This window comes from Malania oleifera, chromosome 5 (genome assembly GCF_029873635.1).
Source record: "Malania oleifera isolate guangnan ecotype guangnan chromosome 5, ASM2987363v1, whole genome shotgun sequence".
Taxonomy (NCBI): Eukaryota; Viridiplantae; Streptophyta; class Magnoliopsida; order Santalales; family Ximeniaceae; genus Malania; species Malania oleifera.
Window position 1 is genome coordinate 6682570 of NC_080421.1, and position 23456 is coordinate 6706025.

Genomic DNA, 23456 nt, shown 5'->3' on the forward strand with positions numbered 1-23456 from the left:
TTGATATATTATATATTTTTTATTATATTAAGACAAAAGACACTAATCTCTCCTAAGGTTTGATAAAAAGACAATAACTATCTTTGAGGATTCAAAAATTCTAAGGACTTATCCTGAGATTTGTCAAAAAGACACAAACCTTCTTTATATTTTGCAAAAAAAAAAATAATTTTTTTAAGAACATGTCTGTGTCTTTATGGTAAACCTTAGGCAGATATATAACATTTTTGAAATCTCTAGAAAAATGTTTGTGATATTTTTGAAACCTTAAGGGAAGTCTCTGTCAATTTGCTAAATCTCAGGGAGTCAAGTAGATTTTTGTTAAAATTAAAATTTTATTAAAATATTTTATTTTATAAAAAAAGTGTAGTCATGAATTAGTCATATGCAACATATATTTTTTTTTAGAATACGCACCGAGTATCCACGTGTCTGTTTTACGGTCCACGTGACTAATCATGCGCCCCTTGAAGTTGACCCCACAACTCTAAAGGGGGGATAAATTTAGGAGTCCAGGGGCGGAAACGAGCTCGGGAGAGTTTGAACACCTGACCTCGTAAGAGGCACTCTCGCAGCCCGCACTACCACCTGAACCACACCTTGGGGGTATATGCAACATATTTTTGTGTTAGTTCTTAGTTGCTCTGTCTGTATTTTTTTTTGACATTATATTATAATTACCTTTTAATAATATTTGTATAGCACTATTTTAGATTTTGAAGAGTGGACACTAAATCGGGAATTTTTTAACTTATTAATTTTGTTCTTATTCTTGTCCAACTACATTGTCGAATTATGTTGAAATCAATTCAATTGTCCGAGTAAACTAGCTCAAGCAAGACCAAAGGTGTGACGTACCTTAAACTAGCTTGTCAAAATAAGATATTTACACTGGTTGAAATATAATTCAACAAAAATTGAATTTTATGTAAATTTATTTTATTCTGAATTGGTATTGGATTGTACAATTGAATGATTTTTTTTTTTTGGTTAATTAGCCTAGGCTATATAACAAAATCACTCATCCCATACACATTTTTCCTGTACCCAGTTTATTTATCTTAAGACTTAAACTTGATGAAATTTGAATTCAACCTAACAATTGAATGGTTCTTGATCTATAATTTTGTCATTTATTTTGAATGATTACAATACTCTAGCTTGTGCACGATTTTTTCGGCAGTAGTATGCTTTTAGTAGGTTGAACATTTTCTTTTGACATAAATTTAATTTCTATCCTCGTATACTTTTATCAGAATTAAATAATAGAATGTTAATTTTAGTTGGTATACTGTATTATGACGTATTTCTTAGTCAAGATAAAAATGAGTATTAATATTTTTCTGAAGCATGCTATTCTAACCCTTCCATTATTAATCCGTAGGGCGAAGAAGAATTCTATTAATTCCCTATTACTAAATAAGAACCCAATTCAAACCCTGTACCACCAACATCATTATCCATCTAATTTTTCAAATTATGCCAATTTTTTGTGTGGATTCAAGTGGCCATTCTTTATTTTATTTTATTTTAATCATGGGTATAAGTTATGTTGTCTATGTTAATGTCGTTTAATATTATATTTTTGAATAATGTACTTAGTAAAGACCACTAGCATTCTAGCAAAACTCATTAAGTTTTGATGACGAGTTCTCAGCACATGGATTTCAAGTAATAATGATAAATTAGTAGGTGTATTTTCATTTCTTAGGATTGGATTTCTTGTAATTTTGGTTATTGGACGTGAACTCGATGCATTTTTATTTGTATTTGTGGAACATTGGGAACATTTCTATTGTACTTTTTGGAAAAAAATATATTAAAAGGTAGCTTTTCAATTACTGGTTTGATTAGTTTTGTAATTTTTCAATATTAACTAGTGGAGATTGTATATTTTCAGCTAGTTTGGTGTTCTATGTAATTTTGTAAGTTCTGGATGATGAATATTGTAAGTCAACTTCTCATAGTTCCCAAATCACTACTTTATTTTTTCAATAATATTGATAAAATGTCTCCACAACAAATCAACAACATAAACTCACAAATGTTATAAATTCAATATTCTTATTTTGTCATCTCTTCTTTCAATTTTGTCTATAAAGCTTGAGTTTGTTGTGGATCGAGGCATGAATAGGCCAATTCTTTTTCCTCATAGAGCTCTTTCGCGGTGGCATCCATCTTTGCCCTTGAAAACTCATCAATCTTGAGCCCTGCCATTGCAATGTGTAAGTTTGGCATACAAATAAACCAATTTATGAATCATATATCATGTATTTATATAATCACAAAGTATAAAACCTTCCCCAATTTCATAAGTCTCAACATATAGGACAAAAACAAAAAAACTACCCAAATTTCATAAACCTTCCCAAATTTCATATCTCACAACATATAGGACAAAAACAAAAAACTTACCCTGCACAATTTTCCATTCTCCTTTGTCACAAGTAACAGGAAAAGAGTACACAAGGCCAGGATCGATCCCGTAAGACCCATCAGAGTACACTCCCATTGATACCCATGTTCCCTGCAAAAAAGCCTCGAAGGATATTGGAACCAATCATGCAAAGACAAAAAATGACAACTACTTTTAGACAAAGATGTTCAACCTTGGGAGTGCCAAGGACCCAATCATGTATGTGATCACAAGCAGCACTAGCAGCAGATAGTGCACTCGATCGTTTTCGGGCTTTGATGATGGTTGCACCTCTTTGTTGTACTGTTGTAATGAACTCGCCATTTAGCCTAGGAAACATGAGCAAATTGGAACTCATTGGTGAGACAAATTGAAGAATGTAGTTGTTGCAAAAAAGAAACTTGGAGAGTTAAAAGCTACCAATTATCATCAGCGATAAGTTCTCGAACGGGTTGCTGACCAAGGCTGGTTGTGACAGTAGCATGGTTAACGTCTGGATATTGAGTTGAAGAGTGATTGCCCCATATGATGACATTTTTCACATCACTGACATGAATATTTAGCCTTCGGGCAATTTGGCCAAGCGCTCTATTGTGATCGAGTCTCGTAAGACAAGTTATGTTTTTCTTTGGGATTGAAGGAGCAAATTCCTTCAAGATGAGGGCGTTGGTGTTTGCAGGATTAGCAACCACTAGCACCTACAAAAAGAAATAGTAGAGTGCTCTCAAGCAACATGACAAAAGGAAATAAGTTTCTATGGGGAAGAAAATATTGTACCAAGCATTTTCCAATTCCATACAGTTTCAAATTTAGTAGTAGTGAATGTACATGTTCGGAGAGGGCAAATATGGGCTAACTAGTGCAGAATAAATCTAGTGGATTCTTGGGAAAATAATCAAGACTGAAAAATACCATGGAAGCAAACAAGGATGAAGGAATTAAAATGAAACAAGTAGTGGATGTATATGTTTGGAGACGAGAGATATATGGGCTAATTGGTGCAAAACATATCTAATGGATTCTTGGGAAAATAATCAAGATTGAAAAATACCATGGAAGGGAACAAGGATGAAGGAATTAAAATGAAACAAGTAATGAATACTGTAATTGACATTTCACCCTTCTCATATTAATGAGAAACTACAGAGAACAGGAAATAAATTAGGATGTACTGTATAATTCAAGCAATTCACAAGACTCTGCAAGGGCAACTTCACCTTGCAATTTTCAGCAGCATGCTCCAAGGCTGAAGCTTGGGTCTTGTAAATCAAAATGTTCTTAGACATTACATCCTTCCTTTCCATTCCTTGCTCTCGAGGAAATCCGCCAAGCATAATTGCGATGTTGACGCCTTTACAGGCTTCGACAACATCAGTAGTTGCCACAATGCCTATTCAACCATATGCTTAACATGATTAACAGAGTTCGGATCAAGTGCAATATGAAGCAAAAATTAAGGGTTAAGCATACATACAACCTTTAAGAAGTGGGAAGGCAGCATCGGTCAATTCCATTTTCACCCCATTCAAGGGCTCCCTCGCAGATTGAATATCGAGAATGTGGAGTATTATAGGCTGGTCTGGACCAAGCATTAGTCCTCTAGCAATCATTGGAACAAGAGCATAACCTATGTGCCCTGTATAACAAAGTGAACACAAAAAAGCCAGGTGATTAAAAATTTTCGACAAGCCTAGTAATGAGTAAAAAATTTAGCAGAAGCTTACCTACAGCTCCAGTAACCAGCACTCTAAGAGGTTCCTTTACATTCAAAAAACTCCATACGTATCTAATGATCAACGTAGACAAAGAGAAACAAACCCCAAGTACAAGAGTTTTCTCAAGCAGTGGAAGATAATCCATTTCTTAGAAATAAACAAAGCATATGATCATAGAAAATAAACCCATATATATAGTATAGAATCCATGCTCCATCCTCACAGCAAGGCACTTATATACCAAAGCAAAGCCCACAAGACATACAAGAATATACAAACTTCATAAGCCATGCAAGAATATATATATATATATATATATATATATATATGTATGTATGTATGTATGGTACGTATGTATCTTAACACCAAAGGAGAGAATCAGGTTGAATGGGCAAAAAGTACATCCTATTTTTTGGACTACCATGAAGTCTTCTTCACGTTTGGATCAAAATAGGAATTATTCCCATATGAAAATTTGCACAACATTGCTCCAGTGAATTGACAGTATTTATGACATATTTGATTTGCAAACTGAAGGTAGAAAAGAAATGTAATAAAAATTTGAATGGAGACATTGACCAAATTTAATGATAAATTTGATTCCATTTTCTGCAATTCTATTCTATTTCTACGCACCAAACATGTAGTTAGTATCTAATTGATCTCACTTTGAAGATAAAAAATCTTAGAATAGTAATGAAAATTACTACATTAATTATGATTTTTAGTTGCGAAAAATGATTTTTACTTTGTATTTTTATTTTCTAAAACTATTATAAAAATTCATATTTTTTTAATTTTCTAAGGTTCATATTAAATAAAGGATTTTGTTTAGTTGTGTGAAATATTATTTTCTTATTTTTTTATTTATAGATTTTAAAATAACTATAAAAGGGATCATTTTAAAAAAAATTTCCAAAAATTATGCAATGTGGTATTTTGGAGCATAGATTTTTTAGTGCTTGGATTATATTTTGTGCAAATTTAGAAGAAATTCAATACAGTTTTTTATTAGATTTTATCTAAATTTTCAGAAATCTAATCCAATATCCAAATTACATAATCTTTAACCCAATGTAAGAAAACCTACATTTAGAAAATAATAAAATATTTTAAAACTTTTTTCTATATAAATTTTAAAAATATTCAAATAAGATTGCATTTTCATAATTATTTGAAAAATAAAATATAAAATAAAAAATAAAAAATATTTCCACAAGCAAATAGTGCCATATTTTTTTATAAAAATATTGCACAAGTGAAAAATTAGGTAACTTTTTTATGTAACTATTAAAAAATGAAAATTGTTTTAAAAAATTGAATTAATTGCAATAAAAAAGTGAACTCATCAATTTTTTCCAAGTTCACATCAGTGCATTAAAATTTTTTACACTCAAATTATCCATTTTATGATTCGTATGTTTTCTACTCAACTTCATATATCATCGCAAAGGTCATGTATTACATTAATTATGTAACATGACCTTAGATTTGAAGTTACATTCCACGAGATTAAATTTAATTGATCAAATTACAGTACCTTATAGTTGGAGAGATCTTAATCTTGAATTTGTATTAGATTTAGATAAGATGAAATATAAAGATGTATTAAAATTTATCCATATTTTCCCAAAACGAAATCCAAAGTCCAACTTCATGCTCCCAAACACGACGTAATTATACTCTCAAACTCCTATAATGAATTGCTCAATTTTGTATTTTCAAATGTAATTAACCTAATTGAGTCAAGTGTAATATTTTTATATTATTAAATAACGTATTTTGGGGTTTTCACATAATAACCATATATGTATGTAAGGAACATTCCATAGACCATAGCAAATCTAAAGTAAAAGAAAAGAAATAAATACACAATCAATCAACCTAGACTGCCGCATCATCAGTAGGAGATTGGTCATGAGCCAGGGGCAGAAATTTTCATACACCAACCCGGCAAGGCCTCCTCTCATTAGGGGCCCCACACAATACACCCAGCAATCCCTAAAATTCCCTGTGACAATAGCAGGACCAAAGGATCGGGCCGGGTTCATGGAACCACCCGTGAAAGGACCTAGCACTAAACTATTTGCCCCATATTTAAACCCGGTCAAGGTGGGCCCCCATGCTTATGTGAGATTTATTTCTCAAATAGAATGGCAGACCAAGCTTCTGCTTTCGCCATGAACTCTCTGTATGAAATTCACTTGCACTAAGGCTTAGAAACTGAGAATTCAAAAGAAGAAGTTTGCTCTAACCAGGCCTTGAATGGCTTAGGATGGAGCTTTCACATCAAAATTTAAATAAATGGTAATACATATATTGAAATTTGTTCAAATTTTTACAAATCTAAATCCATGACTTGAATTTTTAGTTTAACTGCTTAGAAACTGAGAATTCAACGTTAAATTGATATTACATACATTGAGTTGGGGATTGACATGATTGTTTTCAACTCTCAAGAGAGTATTTAAACTGGAAGAGTTCAAGGAGAAACTTATTTGCGGACAAATTAGATATTTCGATGGTGCTTAAATTTGAGCATTTTAAATAGAAGAGAAAAAAAAAAAAACAAGATGACAGAAAGACAAAACAGAAAGGTATTCTTTGACTATCCTTAGACTGTTAATTACTGTGGCTCAATAGTCTTCCAACTAACTTTGGATTTTTCCAGTAAGATTTGAACAAAACCTCATTCTTAATGGCTTAATGCTATTTAATATACACAGAAATACAATTGGCTTCGCCCTTTTTCAGTCATCTTCCCAATTCCCCCACTCACCACAGCAAACCCATCTCCAGTTCAGACAGTGAAGCCCTTTCACAGTGCTCTTCACATGCATGAATGCAAATTTTCTTTGAATAATCCATGCAAGGTAAATCTCAAGTAACTTAGAAAAGGATGATGATGAATAATCTTTAATTTCTTTGGTTTGAAAATTTTTAACAGGCTGAAGAATAAATACAGAAAAACTACTGACTAAGTTAATGATCCACTTATTAAAACAAATTCTAGATTATAAGACCTAAAAGGAGTTTTTAAACACTTTGTAAACAGATAGACTGTAGTAGACACACCGGTAGCTTAATGTCAGAAACAAAGGTAAATGCTAATATCAGAAGCACACCCATGCTCACACTTGTAGCTTAATATCAGAAACAAAGATAATTGCAAATAGATAAATAAATAAGATAAAAACCTTGCAATCAAAACCTACTAAGCTAAAGAACCCAAAACACATCCGAAAAAAAAAATGCTATTTTAAAAATGTAAGTAAACTAAATCTCAAAACCATACCCAGAATGAAAGTATTTCCCAGAATTAAGCTACAATTCCAAACTTAACCTGATAATCAGCATACATGACTTGCAGCACCCAGACGGCACTGAACTGAAGAAACCACCGCTAGGAGAATGTTCTTGGAACAAAGCCCCAAAACTTTCAAGTCCCAAAACCCTACAAATCAGTGGCCAAATCACTCAAATGGATGGACTTATGCAGCGAAATAGAGCTCAAAACAGCGAAGAAAAGCCCTAATTTCTCACTGCACCTAAAATGCACCACTTCCAACCAGATTTCCTAGAAGCTCGTCTCCGTGAAGAGAAGCTGAAAGAGAGGAGGAAGGGATGGGAGAAAGTGCAGACAGAGTTGAGAGAGAGAGAGAGAGACAGAGAGAGAGAAGGAAGTATCAAGAAGAGTCGAGATGAGAGAATATGAGGGGAGTATCGGGGAGAGTCAGGGAGGGAGTTGGGGGTGATTACTACTTTAGGTTAGAACCAGTATTTCTCCCATCTTATAACAGAATCCTTATTCTCACTTTTAGTGAGAGTGAGCATTCCAAGGGAATGAGTATTCCCACTTTGAAATACATAATCAAACATGGGAATGGAAATAAAATGTTGGAATGGGCATTCCATTCCATTCCATTCTATCGAACCAAACATAGCATTAAAGTACACATGTTAAATGGGTGGGTATGGGTTAAGATGAGTGGGGTAAAAAATGAGTAAGATCATTTATAATCCATTTACCCATTTATAACCCGTATTACTACATAGGTGTACCCTAGTCATTTTATTTATGATGGGTATGGGTGAGTTAATGGGTATGGGTAGTAATTGCCACCACTACCTTGAAGACTAAGACATCATTTTCAAGTAGTAAATTTAGGAGAAGACAACAGGAATCAATCTATTCCAAGCCAATTCACTAGCAGGGTCATCCAAAATCTAAATTAGAATTTAATATGGAGCTACTGAGGTACTAAGAATGTTATAAAAAATCCGCATATACAACAAAGAACAACTTTGCGATACTAGGAGGATGGCAAACAAAGTGAAACAATGGCTACATGCTCTCCAAGGTTAAGATACCCGTGAAATGAGAAAAACAAAATTCCTTTTCCTGAAACTAGTTGCTCTCTTCTTGAAGCATTTGAGATAGCCTAGACAAAAAATAGAGAACATAAACACACTTCATCATCCTCAAGTACTTTGACTGAATTGGCTAATATGGTAATATTGAAATATAATATTAAACCTATTGCCAAATCTGCAGCATAGTTCCCAACTACAATAAATAAAACAAAAGAATGTTGAAGCAAAACAAGAAAATATCAAAGTTTGATAAAGAAGTTGCTTTTGCTGCAACTGCAAACCACATCTGGTATGAGAGATGCAATAGAATAGAGACAATATATTTTTTTTCTTCCTTGACAGAATATCATCAAGATAGACATTCAGAAATTTCAAATTATATATTTTGAGAGCAAATGGGTATTACACAAGAGTATCCATATAGGATACAAGAGCCCTATGTACCCAAAAAAAAGAGAAAAAAATAATAATAAACTCATAGCAATCCTAAAAAATTAGTGTTCGTATCAAACTGTTTGTTAATGCATCTCTTTAAAGTGCTGTGAATCAACCAAGGAATTATCCTTCCTGCTAGAAAAATATTAATGGTTTTAGATCAAGTCCAATCCCAAAAAATAATTGCAGGTCGACATTTGATGTTTGCAACTCGTCACTGTCATGAAAATGAACACCTATGCAACAGTGATAAAAATAACCAGTGGATTACCAATAAGTACCAGAGTGAGCCAAAATAATACTATAGTAAATATGACAAAGAAAGATGAGAAGATATATTCAACAAATTCAAAAAGAAAATATGGCAAATTGTATGGAAAGAAAATACAATCATATAGCAAAGTAAATTGCTGAATGGCAATCCATGCTGAACTACAGTCCAAATGACCAATCCTATGACATCTGAGGGATCATTTTGGGGTCTAGGGAGTACGGACATCTCACATTGTTGGAATATTGCCTCACACATTGAAAAAATGGAGTTAAAATCGAAGGCCACACATGTTAAACTGGAAGAGGAGAAGATAAGTTAGTTATTATAGTTATAGTTAGTTAAGCTTTCTTGCCTTGTATAAATATAGTCAAGTACTTTGTATTATCAGAGTTGAGATGCATTTTTTATCAAACAATCTGTTATTTGACATGGTATCAGAGCAACTGTCTTCTGCTCTCTCTTCTTGTTTCAAGAAAACTTGAAGAATTCTGCTTGCCATTCCTCTCTCACAGGGTTCGAATCTCTTCCCACTGCAGATTCTGTTGATGCAAATACTCATAGAAATCTGAAGAAAAGCAGAGAAGATGATGATGATTTCGTAGTTCAAGTTTTTTTTCTGCAAGTGAAAAGATACAGTTGCTTGACATTGGCCTTGTCTTGAGCTGCAAGCATTGTTCCCAAGTGTATATTGAGTTTGTTTTTGTTTTTTGTAAGGAAAGATTTTGATCTGAAATCTTTCTTGTATTTTTCTTCTACATATTTCTTGCATTTCTTGGAGAAATTCCAGAAATGACTTCTATTGACGAAAATTTCAGCAGTTCTCATACTTCTCATCACATGATCAATCCTTCGGATGATTCTTCCAGTTCATACTACTTGCATCCAAGTGACAATCCTGGTGCATTACTTGTTTCTGAAATCTTTACTAGTGATAACTATATCGCATGGAGTGGATCAATCACCATTGCACTAACAGTCAAGAATAAAGCAGCGTTCATTGATGGTTCGATTCTTGCTCCTCCTGTTAATCAATGTACTCTTTATACTGCTTGGCTGCGTGCCAATAATCTGGTTCTCTCGTGGTTAATGAATTCTATTTCCAAAGAAATAAGGAACGGTCTTCTTTATGTTACATCTGCTGTTGATCTTTGAAAAGAATTGCAAACAAGATACTTACAAAGTGATGGTCCGAGAGTTTTTCATCTTGAAAAATCTCTAAGTTCTATTAATCAGGGTTCTTTATCAGTTACTGAGTATTTTAATTCTTTCAAGACATTATGGGATGAGTACGTTAATTACAGACCATTCCCAACCTGTAGCCGTGGAAAGATGGCAACATGTTCCTGTAACCTGTTTGATTTTTTGCTGGTTAGACAACAATCTGATTATGTATTGAAATTTTTGGTTGGCTTAAATGACTCCTACGCCTCAATTCGAAGCCAATTGCTTATGGTTTCACCATTACCAAGTATGGCAAAAGTATTCTCTTTACTACTTCAAGAGGAAAGTCAAAGACAACTAAATAATTCTGTCAGCAATCAAACTCATGCTTTGATTGCCAAACAGAGTATTCAGCCATTTGTTCCATCGAAGTTTTCCAAAGACAAACAGAAGAGATCTTCTCTACATTGCATTCATTGTGGATACAATGGAGTAATGGACATACAGTAGAAAAATGGTTTCACCTTCATGGTTACCCTCCTGGCTGGACTGGACCAAAAGGGAAATGCAAACCACCCACTGCTCCTACTGCTATGTCAACCTTTGAGGTCTCCATTCAACACAGTAACGAGGATTAAAAGTTTTCTTTTACTCTTGAGGAATTTAATAAATTGCTAGCACTTGCAAATTCTACTTCATCTCCAATATCCACCCAAACAACTTCACCAGCTGTAAACATTGTTACTTCTCAATTTTCTGGTAAACCTTCAAACCTTTGTTATTCGGTTTCTTCACCTTTATAAGATATATCCTCATGGATTCTAGATACAGGTGCAATAGATCATATGATATGTTCACCACTATTATATTCCTCTCCACCTAAATCAATCAATACTTCTGTTAATTTGCCAAACGGGAACTCTGTTCCTGCCTCACATATTGGCAATATTTGTCTCTTAAACACATTATCTTTGAATGATGTGTTATGTGTTCCTAGTTTCTCATTCAATTTACTGTCTGTTTCTAAACTAACAAAGCAGTCTAATATTTGTGCTTCTTTCTTTGACTCCTACTGCCTTTTACAGGAACAATGAACAAAGAAGAAGATTGGGATTGAATTTGAGAAACATGGACTGTACCACCTATCTCAAGCTACTTCAAAAGCTGCTACTTGCAACCAACCCAAGTTTCATTCTTCCTCCTTGGCCTTAGCTATTACTCAAAATCAATTAGATACTTGGCATTACAGATTAGGCCATGTTTCTAACTCAAGATTACCTTTTCTTAGACAGCTAGAGTCATCTATATCTTTCAATTCTACAAATTTTTGTGATGTATGTCATTTAGCAAAGCAAAGAAGGATTTCACTTCCTATATCTCAAACCAGTTCAAATAAAAAGTTTGACTTGATCCATTGTGATATATGGGGTCCCTTCAATGTTATTTCCTATTCTGGTTTCAAATACTTCCTTACTATAGTTGATGACTATACACGTTGTACTTGGGTATACATGCTCAAGATGAAATCTGAAGTTCCTTTTATCCTTAAAAATTTTTGCACAATGGTAGGAACTCAGTTTAATGTTTCTATCAAAACAGTAAGGTCATATAATGGCCCCGAATTCCTTTTGACCCAATTCTATAATGACAATGGCATTATACATCAAAGAAGTTGTGTGGAAACTCCACAACAAAATGGAGTTGTGGAAAGGAAACATCAACATTTATTAAACACTGCCAGGGCCTTAATGTTTCAAGCAAACTTGCCTTTAACTTTTTGGAGTGATTGTGTGTTATCTGCAGCACACATTATCAACAAAATTCCTACTCCTCTTCTCAACAACAAAACACCATTCGAAATGCTATTTGAAAAACCACCTAATCTTTCTCACCTCAAAGTGTTTGGTTGTCTTTGTTTTGCATCAACACTCACTAATCATAGACATAAATTTGCTCTGAGAGCACCAAATGTCTATTCTTGGGTTACCCTTCTGACATAAAAGGCTACAAATTAATGGACCTTAATACAAATAAGGTATTCATCTCAAGAAATGTAGTCTTTTCTGAAAATGTCTTTCCTTTCAAGGCTTTTCCATTCAATCCTGAAACACACACCTTCCTATTTCCTCCAACAAATTCTAATTCAGATTTCTATTTTCATTCTTCTGATTATATTTCTGATCAACATTCACCATCAAACCAGCACATCGTCTCAGATCAGAATCTCATAAACAATCAACCATCTTCGAACACTTACCCTATTCCAAATATTGCCTCACCACAACTTAGAAAATCTTCAAGAATTAAATGAATGCCAAATTACTTGCAAGATTATTATTGTGGTACTGCTTCACAGGTTCCATATGCAACTCCCTCATCTGCTATTGCTGATTGCTCTCCTAATAAAGGTATTTTATATCCCATATCTGATTTTCTTTCTGCAAATCAATTGTCTACTTCTCATAAAGCTTTTCTAGTATCCCTTTTAGCTTCCACTGAACCCAAAAGTTACAAATTGGCTGCTAAAATTCCTGAAAGGCAAGCTACAATGCAAAATGAAATAAATGCCTTGGAGTTAAATAAGACTTGGGAACTTGTTACTCTTCCTCCTAATAAACAAACCATAGGTTGTAAATGGGTTTTTTGAATCAAGTATAAGGCAAATGGAACTATAGAAAGATACAAAGCTAGATTGGTAGCTAAAGGCTACACTCAACAAGAAGGATTGGATTTCTTTGACACTTTTTCTACCGTAGTAAAGATTACTTCCATTCGGCTACTACTTACTGTAGCTGCTATTAAAATTGGCATCTTCACCAATGGATGTCAATAATGCATTTTTACATGGTGACTTACATTACATGAAGAGGTTTATATGGAGTTACCCCCTGGTTTGGTTGTCAAAAGAGAAAATAAAGTTTGTAAACTTTTGAAGAGTCTATATAGTTTGAAACAAGCATCTAGGCAATGGTTTGCTAAACTATCCACAACATTGCTTGCTTATGGTTTTACTCAAGATAGCTCCGATTGTTCTTTGTTTATCAAGAAATTTGAATCATCCTTCATAGCTTTATTAATCTATGTAGATGACATTCTTTTAGCCAATGACAGCTTGCTTGAAATACAATTGCTTAAAACCTTTTTACATGATAAGTTTACAATTAAAGATTTGGGGGAACTCAAATATTTTCTCGGTTTGGAGGTAGCAAGATCTAAAACTGGTATATCAATTTGTCAGCCGAAGTTTGTTCTAGACATACTTGAACAAGCTGGAGTTCTTTGTGCCAGACCTGCAGCTTTTCCCATGGATTCGAATTTAAAGCTCACTGCTTCAGTTTCTGATTTGTATGAAGATCCTTCGGCCTATAGAAGATTAGTTGGGAGGTTGTTATATTTAACATTAACTCGACCTGATCTTGCCTATTCAGTCCAAGTTCTTAGTTTTTAGCCAAACTAGCTATTAGTCATTACCAAGCAGCCATTCGAGTTCTCAGGTATCTAAAAGCAACCCCTAGCCAAGGCTTATTTTTTCCAGCTTCATCAGATTTGCAGCTCAAGGATTTCTCAGACAGTGATTGGGCTGGGTGTATTGATACTCGAAGGAGTGTAACTGGACTTGCCATCTTCTCGGGTGATTCATTAATTTCTTGGAAGAGTAAAACGCAAGCTACTGTTAGTAGATCTTCTGCTGAGGCAGAATATAGGGCCATTGCTTCAACAGCTTGTGAAATTCAATAGCTCCTTTATGCATTATAGGACCTCAACATCAATCATCAGCAACCAGCTTTAGTTTACACAGACAATAAATCAGCCTTGTCTATTGTAACCAATCTAGTTCAACACGAGAGAACAAAACACATATAGATAGACTGTCATCTTATCAGAGAAAAGCTGCAACAACACATCATCAAGTTCTTCCATGTTCCTTCACGATTACAATTGATAGATATTTTCACAAAGCCTCTCGGCTCTCTTCAGTTTCATCATAATCTCTGCAAGATGAACATTCTCAATATCCATGTTCATCTTGAGGGGGGGGTGTTGGAATATTGCCTCACACATTGAACAAATGGAGTTAACATGTTAAACTGGAAGAGGAGAAGACAAGTTAGTTATTATAGTTATAGTTAGTTAAGCTTTCTTGCCTTGTATAAATATAGTCAAGTACTTTGTATTATCAGAGTTGAAATGCATTTTTTCTCAAACAATTTGTAATTTGATACACATCAATGATCCAAGATGCTGTAGACAACATATATACGCACTGCAATCTTTATTGTAGAAGATCTAAATGCTTTTCATAATGCACAGAGATAGGTTTCTTCAAACATACAAAATATCAATTTATATATGCATTGGAATCTTTATTTAAGAAGAAAGAGCTCTAATGGTGCACACTGTTAAGAAGAAAAGTGTAATCAAGAGCAAGCTTCAGTTCCTGTTGTCCAGATGACAAGTCCAATGGTTCGCAGTTTTTCTGGAATTTTTGAATTATAAAAAATCTTTGAAATGCCTCTGTTGTCCACCTTGCCAATAAACCTTAGTTACTTTTGGGGACTTCTGAACCCATTTCGTAGGTTCCCTTTCTTATGTCTCACCTATCATGAGTTTCCTGGTTTCTCTCTTCTTTACTGCATTAGAAACACATTAATTTTGCTCAATGCACATGAGAGCTAAGGTTCAACAAAGACAACAAAGAATCCAATTAAGATCGTAGGTTTGTCACTTTGTCCATAGCAGAAAGCCTGAAGTAATTAAAGACAGTGCCCACGCCCCACAGGGGAACACCAATTCCCCACTTTTGCAAGCAACAAGCTACAACAATACTCCAAAACTAAAATAATGGGTCTCTTTTAAAGGCCCATTGCCTTCCAAAAAAAAAGCATCTGGGTAGTCTACAATATGCCCCACAGATAGTAGATTGGGAGATAAATTTCCTTGAGGAGCTCTTAATTACCTCAAGTAAGGGAGCCATATCCTCAACATTACAACAAACTAGTAGTGATCATACATGGCTTCTGGCTACTGCTAGAGCAGGATTACCAAAGAGGCATTGCCTCGAACATTTGGTGTGCCTTACGTGGACGCGTGCTCTCTCTCACTTACTCTCTCTCTCTCTCTTTCTCTCTACACACACGCACGCGCGTACACACTCTTCAATGGATATTTAAGGCAAATAGCAACATATAATTGCAAACAGGAAAAAGGACACTTCAATCAACTCCTGGCACAAGCATTCAGGTAGCTTAATGGAAAGAGACAACAACTGCAATGACAAAAACTGGTGACAAAAAACGAAACCCTTTAACACATAAAGGATTCAATTAAAAATACAAATGCATATGCAAAGCTGCCCAGAACTTAAACAACGAAAAGAAAAATCTCAGCCAGGGGATCGCGAATCCAGATCGACTGCACCTACCTCCCAGAGTGTCTCGCTTAACCATCACACAGCACCGCTAACGTTCACATAAAACACGATCAACGGATAATAGAGAGAGAGAGAGAGTTCTCTTGCCGGGTTGGTTTGGATTATCGAAGGGACAGGGGAGGTGAGATGAGAGAAACATGACGTTGAGAGGTACAGTTGTCCCACATCGAAAGAGCAGAAGAGAAGAGAAAAGGGATTGGAGTATAAAGCGAAAGGAGAGATACAAAGACACCATACTTACCTGGACGGGGTCTATGAACGATCATGAAGGTTCATGGCCTAGGCGGGTGTCCTCCATTGCACTCGGGAGGGGTGCTCGCCTAACATCTCCCCAAGTGGGAGAGTGTACGTCATAATTTGTGATAGTGGGGGCCTGCGTCCGCGCGGCCCCTTACCAAATTCTACGTCTTAAATTGTTATAATGGTGAAAGAAATTGTATGTTATTTATTCACATGTGATTGAAGTATTTAAAAAGAAAAGAAAAATAATTTCCCTCATTTCCTTAATACATTCCTTCCCCAAATAAAATTTTTTGATCCAAACTAAACTTTATTAAAGGAAATGACAGTATTTCCCCCAAATAATACATTCCTTCCCCAAATATATTCATGACAGTATTTCCCTCTTACAAGTCATTAGTATTTGAATTTTCTTAATTTTTAATCGTATTAAAATAAAATTTTATTTTTAATATTATTTCATATACAAAAAAATAGAATAAAAAATGAGTTTTTTTTCTTTTTTTCTTTTATTTCATTTTTTTAAATAAAATCTTTGATCCAAACTGTCCTTGGTAAATTAATTAAAGAAAAAAAAAAGGTAAATCAAGACCAATTAACGCTAAAAGTTTAAAACTAAGGGCTGCTAAAGTAAGATTAGAGAATTGAGGGGCACTTGAGCTGCCAAAACAAGAAAGCAGCCTTTGAGAATTTGAAGCTAATCAAAAGCATTTGGTGTCTAACTTCCTCTACCAGCTGTAGCTAGCAAACATATTCAACCTGAAATAGCTTCTTTCTCCAGCACCTGAACTATGCCGATGACTTCAGCCTCACCTTCAGGGCCTACCTCTCCTATTTGCACAAGCAGCATGCCAGCTCTTCCAATAGAAAATGCCAACTTCAGCCTCCAGTTGCTCCCGGAAGCCAAAACCAAAAACTTGGAAAATCCCTTGGGAGTGGGACAACCACAAACAAGAGACTTGAGGGAACAAACTGCACATCTAGGCAAAAAACAGAGAGCGACCAACAAAACATCAGAGAGCTGAAGGAAACACCAACACAAGAAACTGCCAAAGCAGCTGATGACGACCACTGAGAACTTGATGCTGTTCGAGAATGAGCTGATGCCAAACTTCCTCCACCTACTGCAGATGTTGTCTTCAGCCTACAGTTGCTACTTCCTCCGACAATTGAGCATTGACGCTTACTCCAACAGAAACACCCAGCATCATTCCTGGCCAAACGGGAGACAGCAGAGCTTGCTACTACTTATTGCAAGAGCAACCTGCCCATTTTCCATCAGAAACTTCTGAAAAGCCCCAGGATTTATCTGTTGAGGAAGACAGAACCTCTCAAGAATTGATTCTGCATCCCAATAGAGCCAACCAAACAACCCAAACTCAAATGGCCTTACCATCTCCTGCCTGCCAAGTGCCATCATCTGCACTAAATCAAAGCCCCAAAAAGCCTTAAGGAGAGTTGCAAAACAAAAGCAGAAAATGAGCCCAAGCCTTCCAACCTGCAAAAGAGAAAGGGGAGGTCAGAGAGGATACAATGGAATTCTTCCCAATCTGAGGTTAGATAAAAGGGAATAGGACCTAAACCAATGAAACTTATGAAAAGCCCTTGGATTTATGTAACGCCCGTACTCGCCACATGGGGCCCGGAGAGCTAGCAGACCAACACGTGCCTCTGATGCCATTAATACATTGGAAATAATTTAAATAACCTAAGACATAATACCAGAGTTCTATATTCACATCCACAACTTTATAAAATATAACCACATTCTCCATATTACAAAACCTGAATAATATATATAAAACATGAAACTAAATACATATCCATTTTAATGTCCACTCATAAAGAAACTAACCCCACCTTGGGGCTATCTAATTAAGCTCGATCACCAGGAAAACCTGAAAAGATTAATAATTCAACGAAGTGAGACACCTCTCAGTAAGGTAGAAATAATTTATAATAGTGTGTGACTGAAGTGTTTAATACATAATTAAAATATCCATATAAACACATTCATATTCCCATAGCAGCCAAGATAACACGTTCATAGTCACACCAATGTCAACTTTTCTGTCACCCAACCACATGCCCACATATGTGATTATTTTTACCGATAATTCCCGAGAATAAGGAAGTCTACCCGCCCATACAAGTAGATTCCATCTACTCTAGTGCTAATACTAGGACACTCACCTTTCTCAGCAAGCCCTCGGGTTATGTACTCAGGTAAAGTCTCCGAGAATAGGGAAGGTTACCCGCCCATACAAGTGGTTTCCCTCTACTCTGGTATCTACAAATAATTATTAGAGTACTCGCCTTCCTCAACAAGCCATCGGGTGGAATGATCTACTTTACCATAAATACTTTTTTTTTTTTTAAAAAGAGGGCGGCACCTCCATTTATTTATTAATATACCCTCACTTATGGTGGAGGAATACTGTGGTTATAAGATAAAACAAAAGGGAGAGTATAGAGAAACCCTCTAAAAAAAAAACCAACACCAGCAAACAAACCAAACTAGGGCAACAAAAACTAAACATAACTAACAAAGAAGACAAAAATATAAACACAACCAAAATCAAATCAAAATATACTCGACGAAACTCTAGAGTTGAGCTAACGACGAACAGAAACGAGACCCTACCTATCAATTAGAAGAATACCTTTCAGATAACGTGGTAGAAGCTGTTGTTTTTCGTAAATTACATTATTTCCCATTTCTCATTCTTTAGCAAGAAAATCCGATGCACTATTTGTAACGACTTGCTATTTAACTGAGGTTTTTTTTTTAATTATTTTTTTTACTTTTTTATATATTTTATTTTACACTATAACATTTAAAATGCTCTGATACCACACTGGATTAAACCCAATCATCAACCTAAGCAACGAGAAGCAGAAATCAAATAAACGTAACCATATGTAATTATATACAATACCAGAGTGCTAAAATGTTTCCCAATATATACATATATGACTGTTCCCCAAAATACCCACGACTGGCTAGGGCTATACAAAAATACTCTAAAACAATTACTCACTCTCTACTGACAAGGCAGTACTGAAGCTCCTCTACCTGCGAGCTTGATATGCTTGCCTACCTGGATCACTTGAAAAATGTTAAATTAATTGGGATGAGCCAACGCTCAGTAAGACGAAATATGCTATTGTTAGTGTGTAGCAAATGAGTTACAATACTGTGAAAATCCACTACTATATAATCATGTATCACTGAATATGTAAAGTATAATACCAGTAATATAAATCATCATCTTTTATTTGTTGCTCAACATTTCTATACTTTAGGTTTCTACTCAAAATACTTCTAATAAATATATATATTTTATGTCTTTGTAAATCTATATAAACATAGTAGTAACTGAAATCTTCCCTGTGGATAACTGTGTGTCATGATTTAACCCCTCATGACAGGGTTGTGCGGTCCGTAGGTGGGATCTACCCTGGCTGGCCAACCAAGAATAGATCACTATACTCCATAGGTCTGATCAGCCCTCCTCTACCTATATCTAATAGGGAGCCTGTCCACTCGTGGGCTCTATGCGATCGACCTTTATACCACGTATTATCTGAATAGGTGGTTTCACTCTATATACTGTATGTAGCTACGGTACCGTGTTCTGTAACTATATGGTCCAACAGGGTCTGATACTATATAATACATCTCTATATACAACTATATGTTTTACCATGATTTTGTAATAACTGTATAAACCATGACGCTGTAGAAAACTGTATCTATATCAACTGTATTTCTGTAATTAACTGTAAATCTGTATGTCATGATACTGTAAAACTATATAATTATGGTATTTCTGTAATTGCTGTAAAATACATTCACTGTCTGTATATTCTGTAAAACACATCTCTAAAAAATACTGTAAAACATGTTTCTATACTATATCTATATTCTCAAGCCATACAATAATTTTAAAACATATTAATCATACTTGATAAACTGTATAATTCTCTGCTGTGAATAATACTTTGATAGAATATATAAAATTTTATACTGAAATCATACTCGAATAACCTAGCATAACATATTTCCCTTACCTGATTTCTACTAAAATCCCCCAACTATAGCGGGTCCTACACGCGCAGGGTTCTCCACTCAACACCCTGAAAATAACATTCGTTAGAACAGAATATCAATATTTCTTTACCTACATCATTTCCTACAATTGACAGAAGGCCAAAATTTGACTAAAAGGCCTTACCCTGATTCTAGGAAGACATTCGACTCGATCCCACCGACGATCCGTCCCAGCAAACTTGAAGAGAACTCCGTCAGGATCATCGTGGTGGCCTTAGATCGTCGATTCGGTGAACGACAGGGCTGGAATTGAAGAGAGAAGAGGGAGAGGCCGTAGGAGAGAAAAGAGAGTGAGTCTGCGCTGAAATTCTGCGTAAAAATTGAGTTTAAGCACTATTTATACTACAGGATTCGTCGACGAGCCAAGTCACCTCGTCGACGAGTCTTGTAGAAAGTTCGTCGACGAACCTACACCTTCGTCGACAAATTTCAGACTTCTAAAAAATCCCTCTTGGTATCTTCTCGTCGATGAGATGGGACCTCGTCGACGAGATCTTGAAGTACCCTCATCGATGAAATCCCTGTGTTCATCGACAAAGCCTGAAAAATTTTCTTAGAAGACGAAGTCGGCTGCCTCCTTCTGTTACTGTTTCCATTTCCCTCCCTCTTTATTATTTAAATACTATTATTCTTCGGGTTACTACACTATTGCCTTCCCTATATTGATGCATCACCATGACGTTCACTCCTTCTAACTCTACCACAAGCTCCTCCCAAAATTCCCAAAGATACCACAAAATTCATCTACCTTTCCGCAACCAATTAACTACAATTCGTGAGTCACTTTCAATAATCACATTAAAATAATGCAAACATTTGTACAAACGAATTCCTTTCCTGATTGCTTTTAATTCTGCACTATTATTCGTACCATTACCAAAATAACTTGAAAAAGCTGCTTTTACTATGCCATGACAATCCCGAATAATTCCTCCACCTCCTGAAGTACTTAGATTGCCCCTACAGCTCCCATCATAATTAAGTTTTATCCACCCTACTGGAGGTTTAAGCCACGAAATAATTTTTCTAGGCCTATCGCAACCTCTCTGATGCTTAATTTGAAACTCATTCAAAATCTTAATGTCCAACTTCTTCAATTTTTGAAAAGAATTGGTACTCTCAACAATAAAACTAACCCAAAATCGAACACTTCTCCACATCTCATCTGCACTTTGGTAAACTCCTTCCATTCTCACTTTACATCTTTGATTCCAGAGGCACCACGTAATCAAACACAGAATCAGTCCAATTAAAATACCTTTAATAGACGACTTTTGAGCATAGTGGAACCAGTTTGCCATTTTATGTTTCTAGGGAAGGGATCGTTCGAAGGAATCCCCAACACCACACTAGCCCGACGCCAGACCTCTAAAGCCACCTCACCTAAAGAAAGAATATGATCAATATTTTCCTAGCATCTCGAATACAACAATCACAAGTCGAAACCATTGATATTCCTTTGGTCTGAATTCTATCATCTGCAGCCAAGCATCTAAACCAGGCTCTCCATAAACACGTTGAGATTCTTCTGGGCAATAAAGAATGCCAAAACTAGTCATTCCACACAAAATTATCACTTCTGATCTTCACTGCCTCCCAAGCCGTTTTTGTAGAAAATTACCGTCAAGAGCAGGCTTCCATACAAAAATATCCTACCCACTTTTACTCGCCAGCACCTGGTGCAAAATTTCCATTGTTTTATCGACACCAATCAAATCCATAACTAAATTAGAGTTCCAATTATTATTCAGCCAGCAATCTTTAATACACAGTTTCTTGTTCAAAACATCCTCAGTGCTCACAGATAACGGGCCTGAAGACAGCCACCTGTCGAAACAAAAAGAAGAGTTCCCACCTCTCACCAAAATCTTAACATTATCCATAACTTCTGGAATTGTGGCCATAATTGATTTCCAGAACTGAGAGTCATTTGATCTCCCCTTCCTTATTAATAAATAATCATTTCTGCAATATTTAGTCTTGAAAAAAATCTGCCCACAGATTGTTAGAGGTGAGCAATCTGAAGGCAAATTTCATGAGAAGAGATTTCTGAACTTCCTTAAGATCTCTCAGGCCCAGACCCCCTTCCGAGGTAGGTTTACAAATTTTCCCCCAAGAGCAACAAAAAATATTCCTTTTATCTTTCATCTCTCCCCATAAAAAATTAGAAAGGAGAGAGTTAATGCGAGAATATGTGACGTGCGAAACCTTAGTAACAAACATCAAATGAATAGGCATGCTAGACAACACATGTCTTAATAAAATCAATCTTCCACCTTGCTAGAGCAACTTAGATTTCCACCCTGCAGTTTTCTTTCTAATCTTCTCCACAAGAGGCTCCAATGTCCTGGAAGACAATTTTCCAGACATCAAAGGCGCACCCAAATATGTAACTAGAAATTTACCTTCCATGAAACCTGTGATTCTCAATAAACCACGCTTCCAAGTAGGAGTGATGTATTTTGAAAGGAATAATGCTGACTTCGTCTTACTGATTTTTTGACTTGACCACTTCTCATACATTTCCAGAGCGTAAACTAAATTTCTAACAGACCTCTTCCCACCATTGGCAAAAAGAATAATATCATCCGCATATAACAAATGCGAAACTAATGAGGCCCCAATCGGATGATTAAATTGACCAATCCGGCCAGTCTCATTGTTTTTCCTAAGCAACCTTGTCAAAACCTCCTCCATTATGATGAATAAATAAGGAGAGAGTGGATCCCCTTGCCGCAAGCCTCCCATAGATTGAAAAAACCCTTTAAAGGTTCCGTTCATCAAAACAGAAAACCATGGGGACTCCACACAATTTTTTATGAGCTTGCAAAACCTCTCAAAGAAACCAAAAGCCTTAAAAACCTCAAGAAGAAAATTCCAATTCATTATGTCATAAGCCTTAGCCATATTGAGTTTTACAATCACATTGCCGCCAGCTATTTTTTTTGTGCAAAGACTGCACCATTTCTTGAGCAAGTGTAATATTTTCAAAAATACTACACCCAAGAATAAAGATGCCTTGTTCATGCGAGACCAATTTATCAACAACCTCGATTAGTCTAAGAAGAATAATCTTGGAAAGAATCTTATAAGCCACTTAGCATAAACTAATAGGCCAAAATTTATCAAAGCTAGAAGGATTATTCATATTCGGAATTAAAATAATAAACGAAGAGGAAAAAAACTTGGAAAGAGAAGTGCCTTGAAAAAAATTCATAGCTGCATCCAAGAGATCTTTTTTTACAATGTTCCAGCAAGATTTATAAAATTCAGAACCAAATCTATCCGGTCTTGGG

General features: G+C 35.4%; 1 protein-coding gene and 1 non-coding gene across 9 annotated transcripts; one reads left to right on the forward strand and one right to left on the reverse strand.

Moving 5' to 3' along the window:
* Window positions 1-1964: 1964 nt before the first annotated feature.
* On the reverse strand, window positions 1965-16294 carry LOC131156426 (malate dehydrogenase, cytoplasmic-like). Of its 8 annotated transcripts, XM_058110104.1 has the most exons (9): window positions 16048-16294; window positions 7475-7585; window positions 4141-4202; window positions 3894-4052; window positions 3634-3806; window positions 2837-3114; window positions 2610-2745; window positions 2416-2527; window positions 1965-2210 (listed from the first exon to the last, which is right to left on the reverse strand). In XM_058110104.1, exons 2-9 carry the CDS (start codon window positions 7486-7488, stop codon window positions 2095-2097), a joined length of 1050 nt encoding a protein of 349 aa, XP_057966087.1. In that variant the 5' UTR covers window positions 7489-7585; window positions 16048-16294; the 3' UTR covers window positions 1965-2094. The 8 variants fall into 8 exon arrangements, with proteins under 8 accessions (XP_057966087.1, XP_057966091.1, XP_057966093.1 ...); XM_058110108.1 differs by lacking the exon at window positions 7475-7585; XM_058110110.1 differs by lacking the exon at window positions 7475-7585 and having other exon boundaries at window positions 4145-4202; window positions 15798-16294.
* On the forward strand, window positions 16040-16200 carry LOC131156874 (U1 spliceosomal RNA). Its single transcript, XR_009137139.1, has one exon. It is a non-coding gene; the product is annotated as a U1 spliceosomal RNA (small nuclear RNA).
* Window positions 16295-23456: the final 7162 nt, after the last annotated feature.

Bases quoted from the DNA above. Each gene is read 5' to 3' on its own strand.
- LOC131156426 (XM_058110104.1), bottom strand. The intron at 2,746-2,836 runs GTAGCTTTTAAC...CATGTTTCCTAG, and splicing joins CTTATCGCTGATGATAATTG to GCTAAATGGCGAGTTCATTA. The intron at 2,211-2,415 runs GTAAGTTTTTTG...TTGCAATGGCAG, and splicing joins AGAATGGAAAATTGTGCAGG to GGCTCAAGATTGATGAGTTT.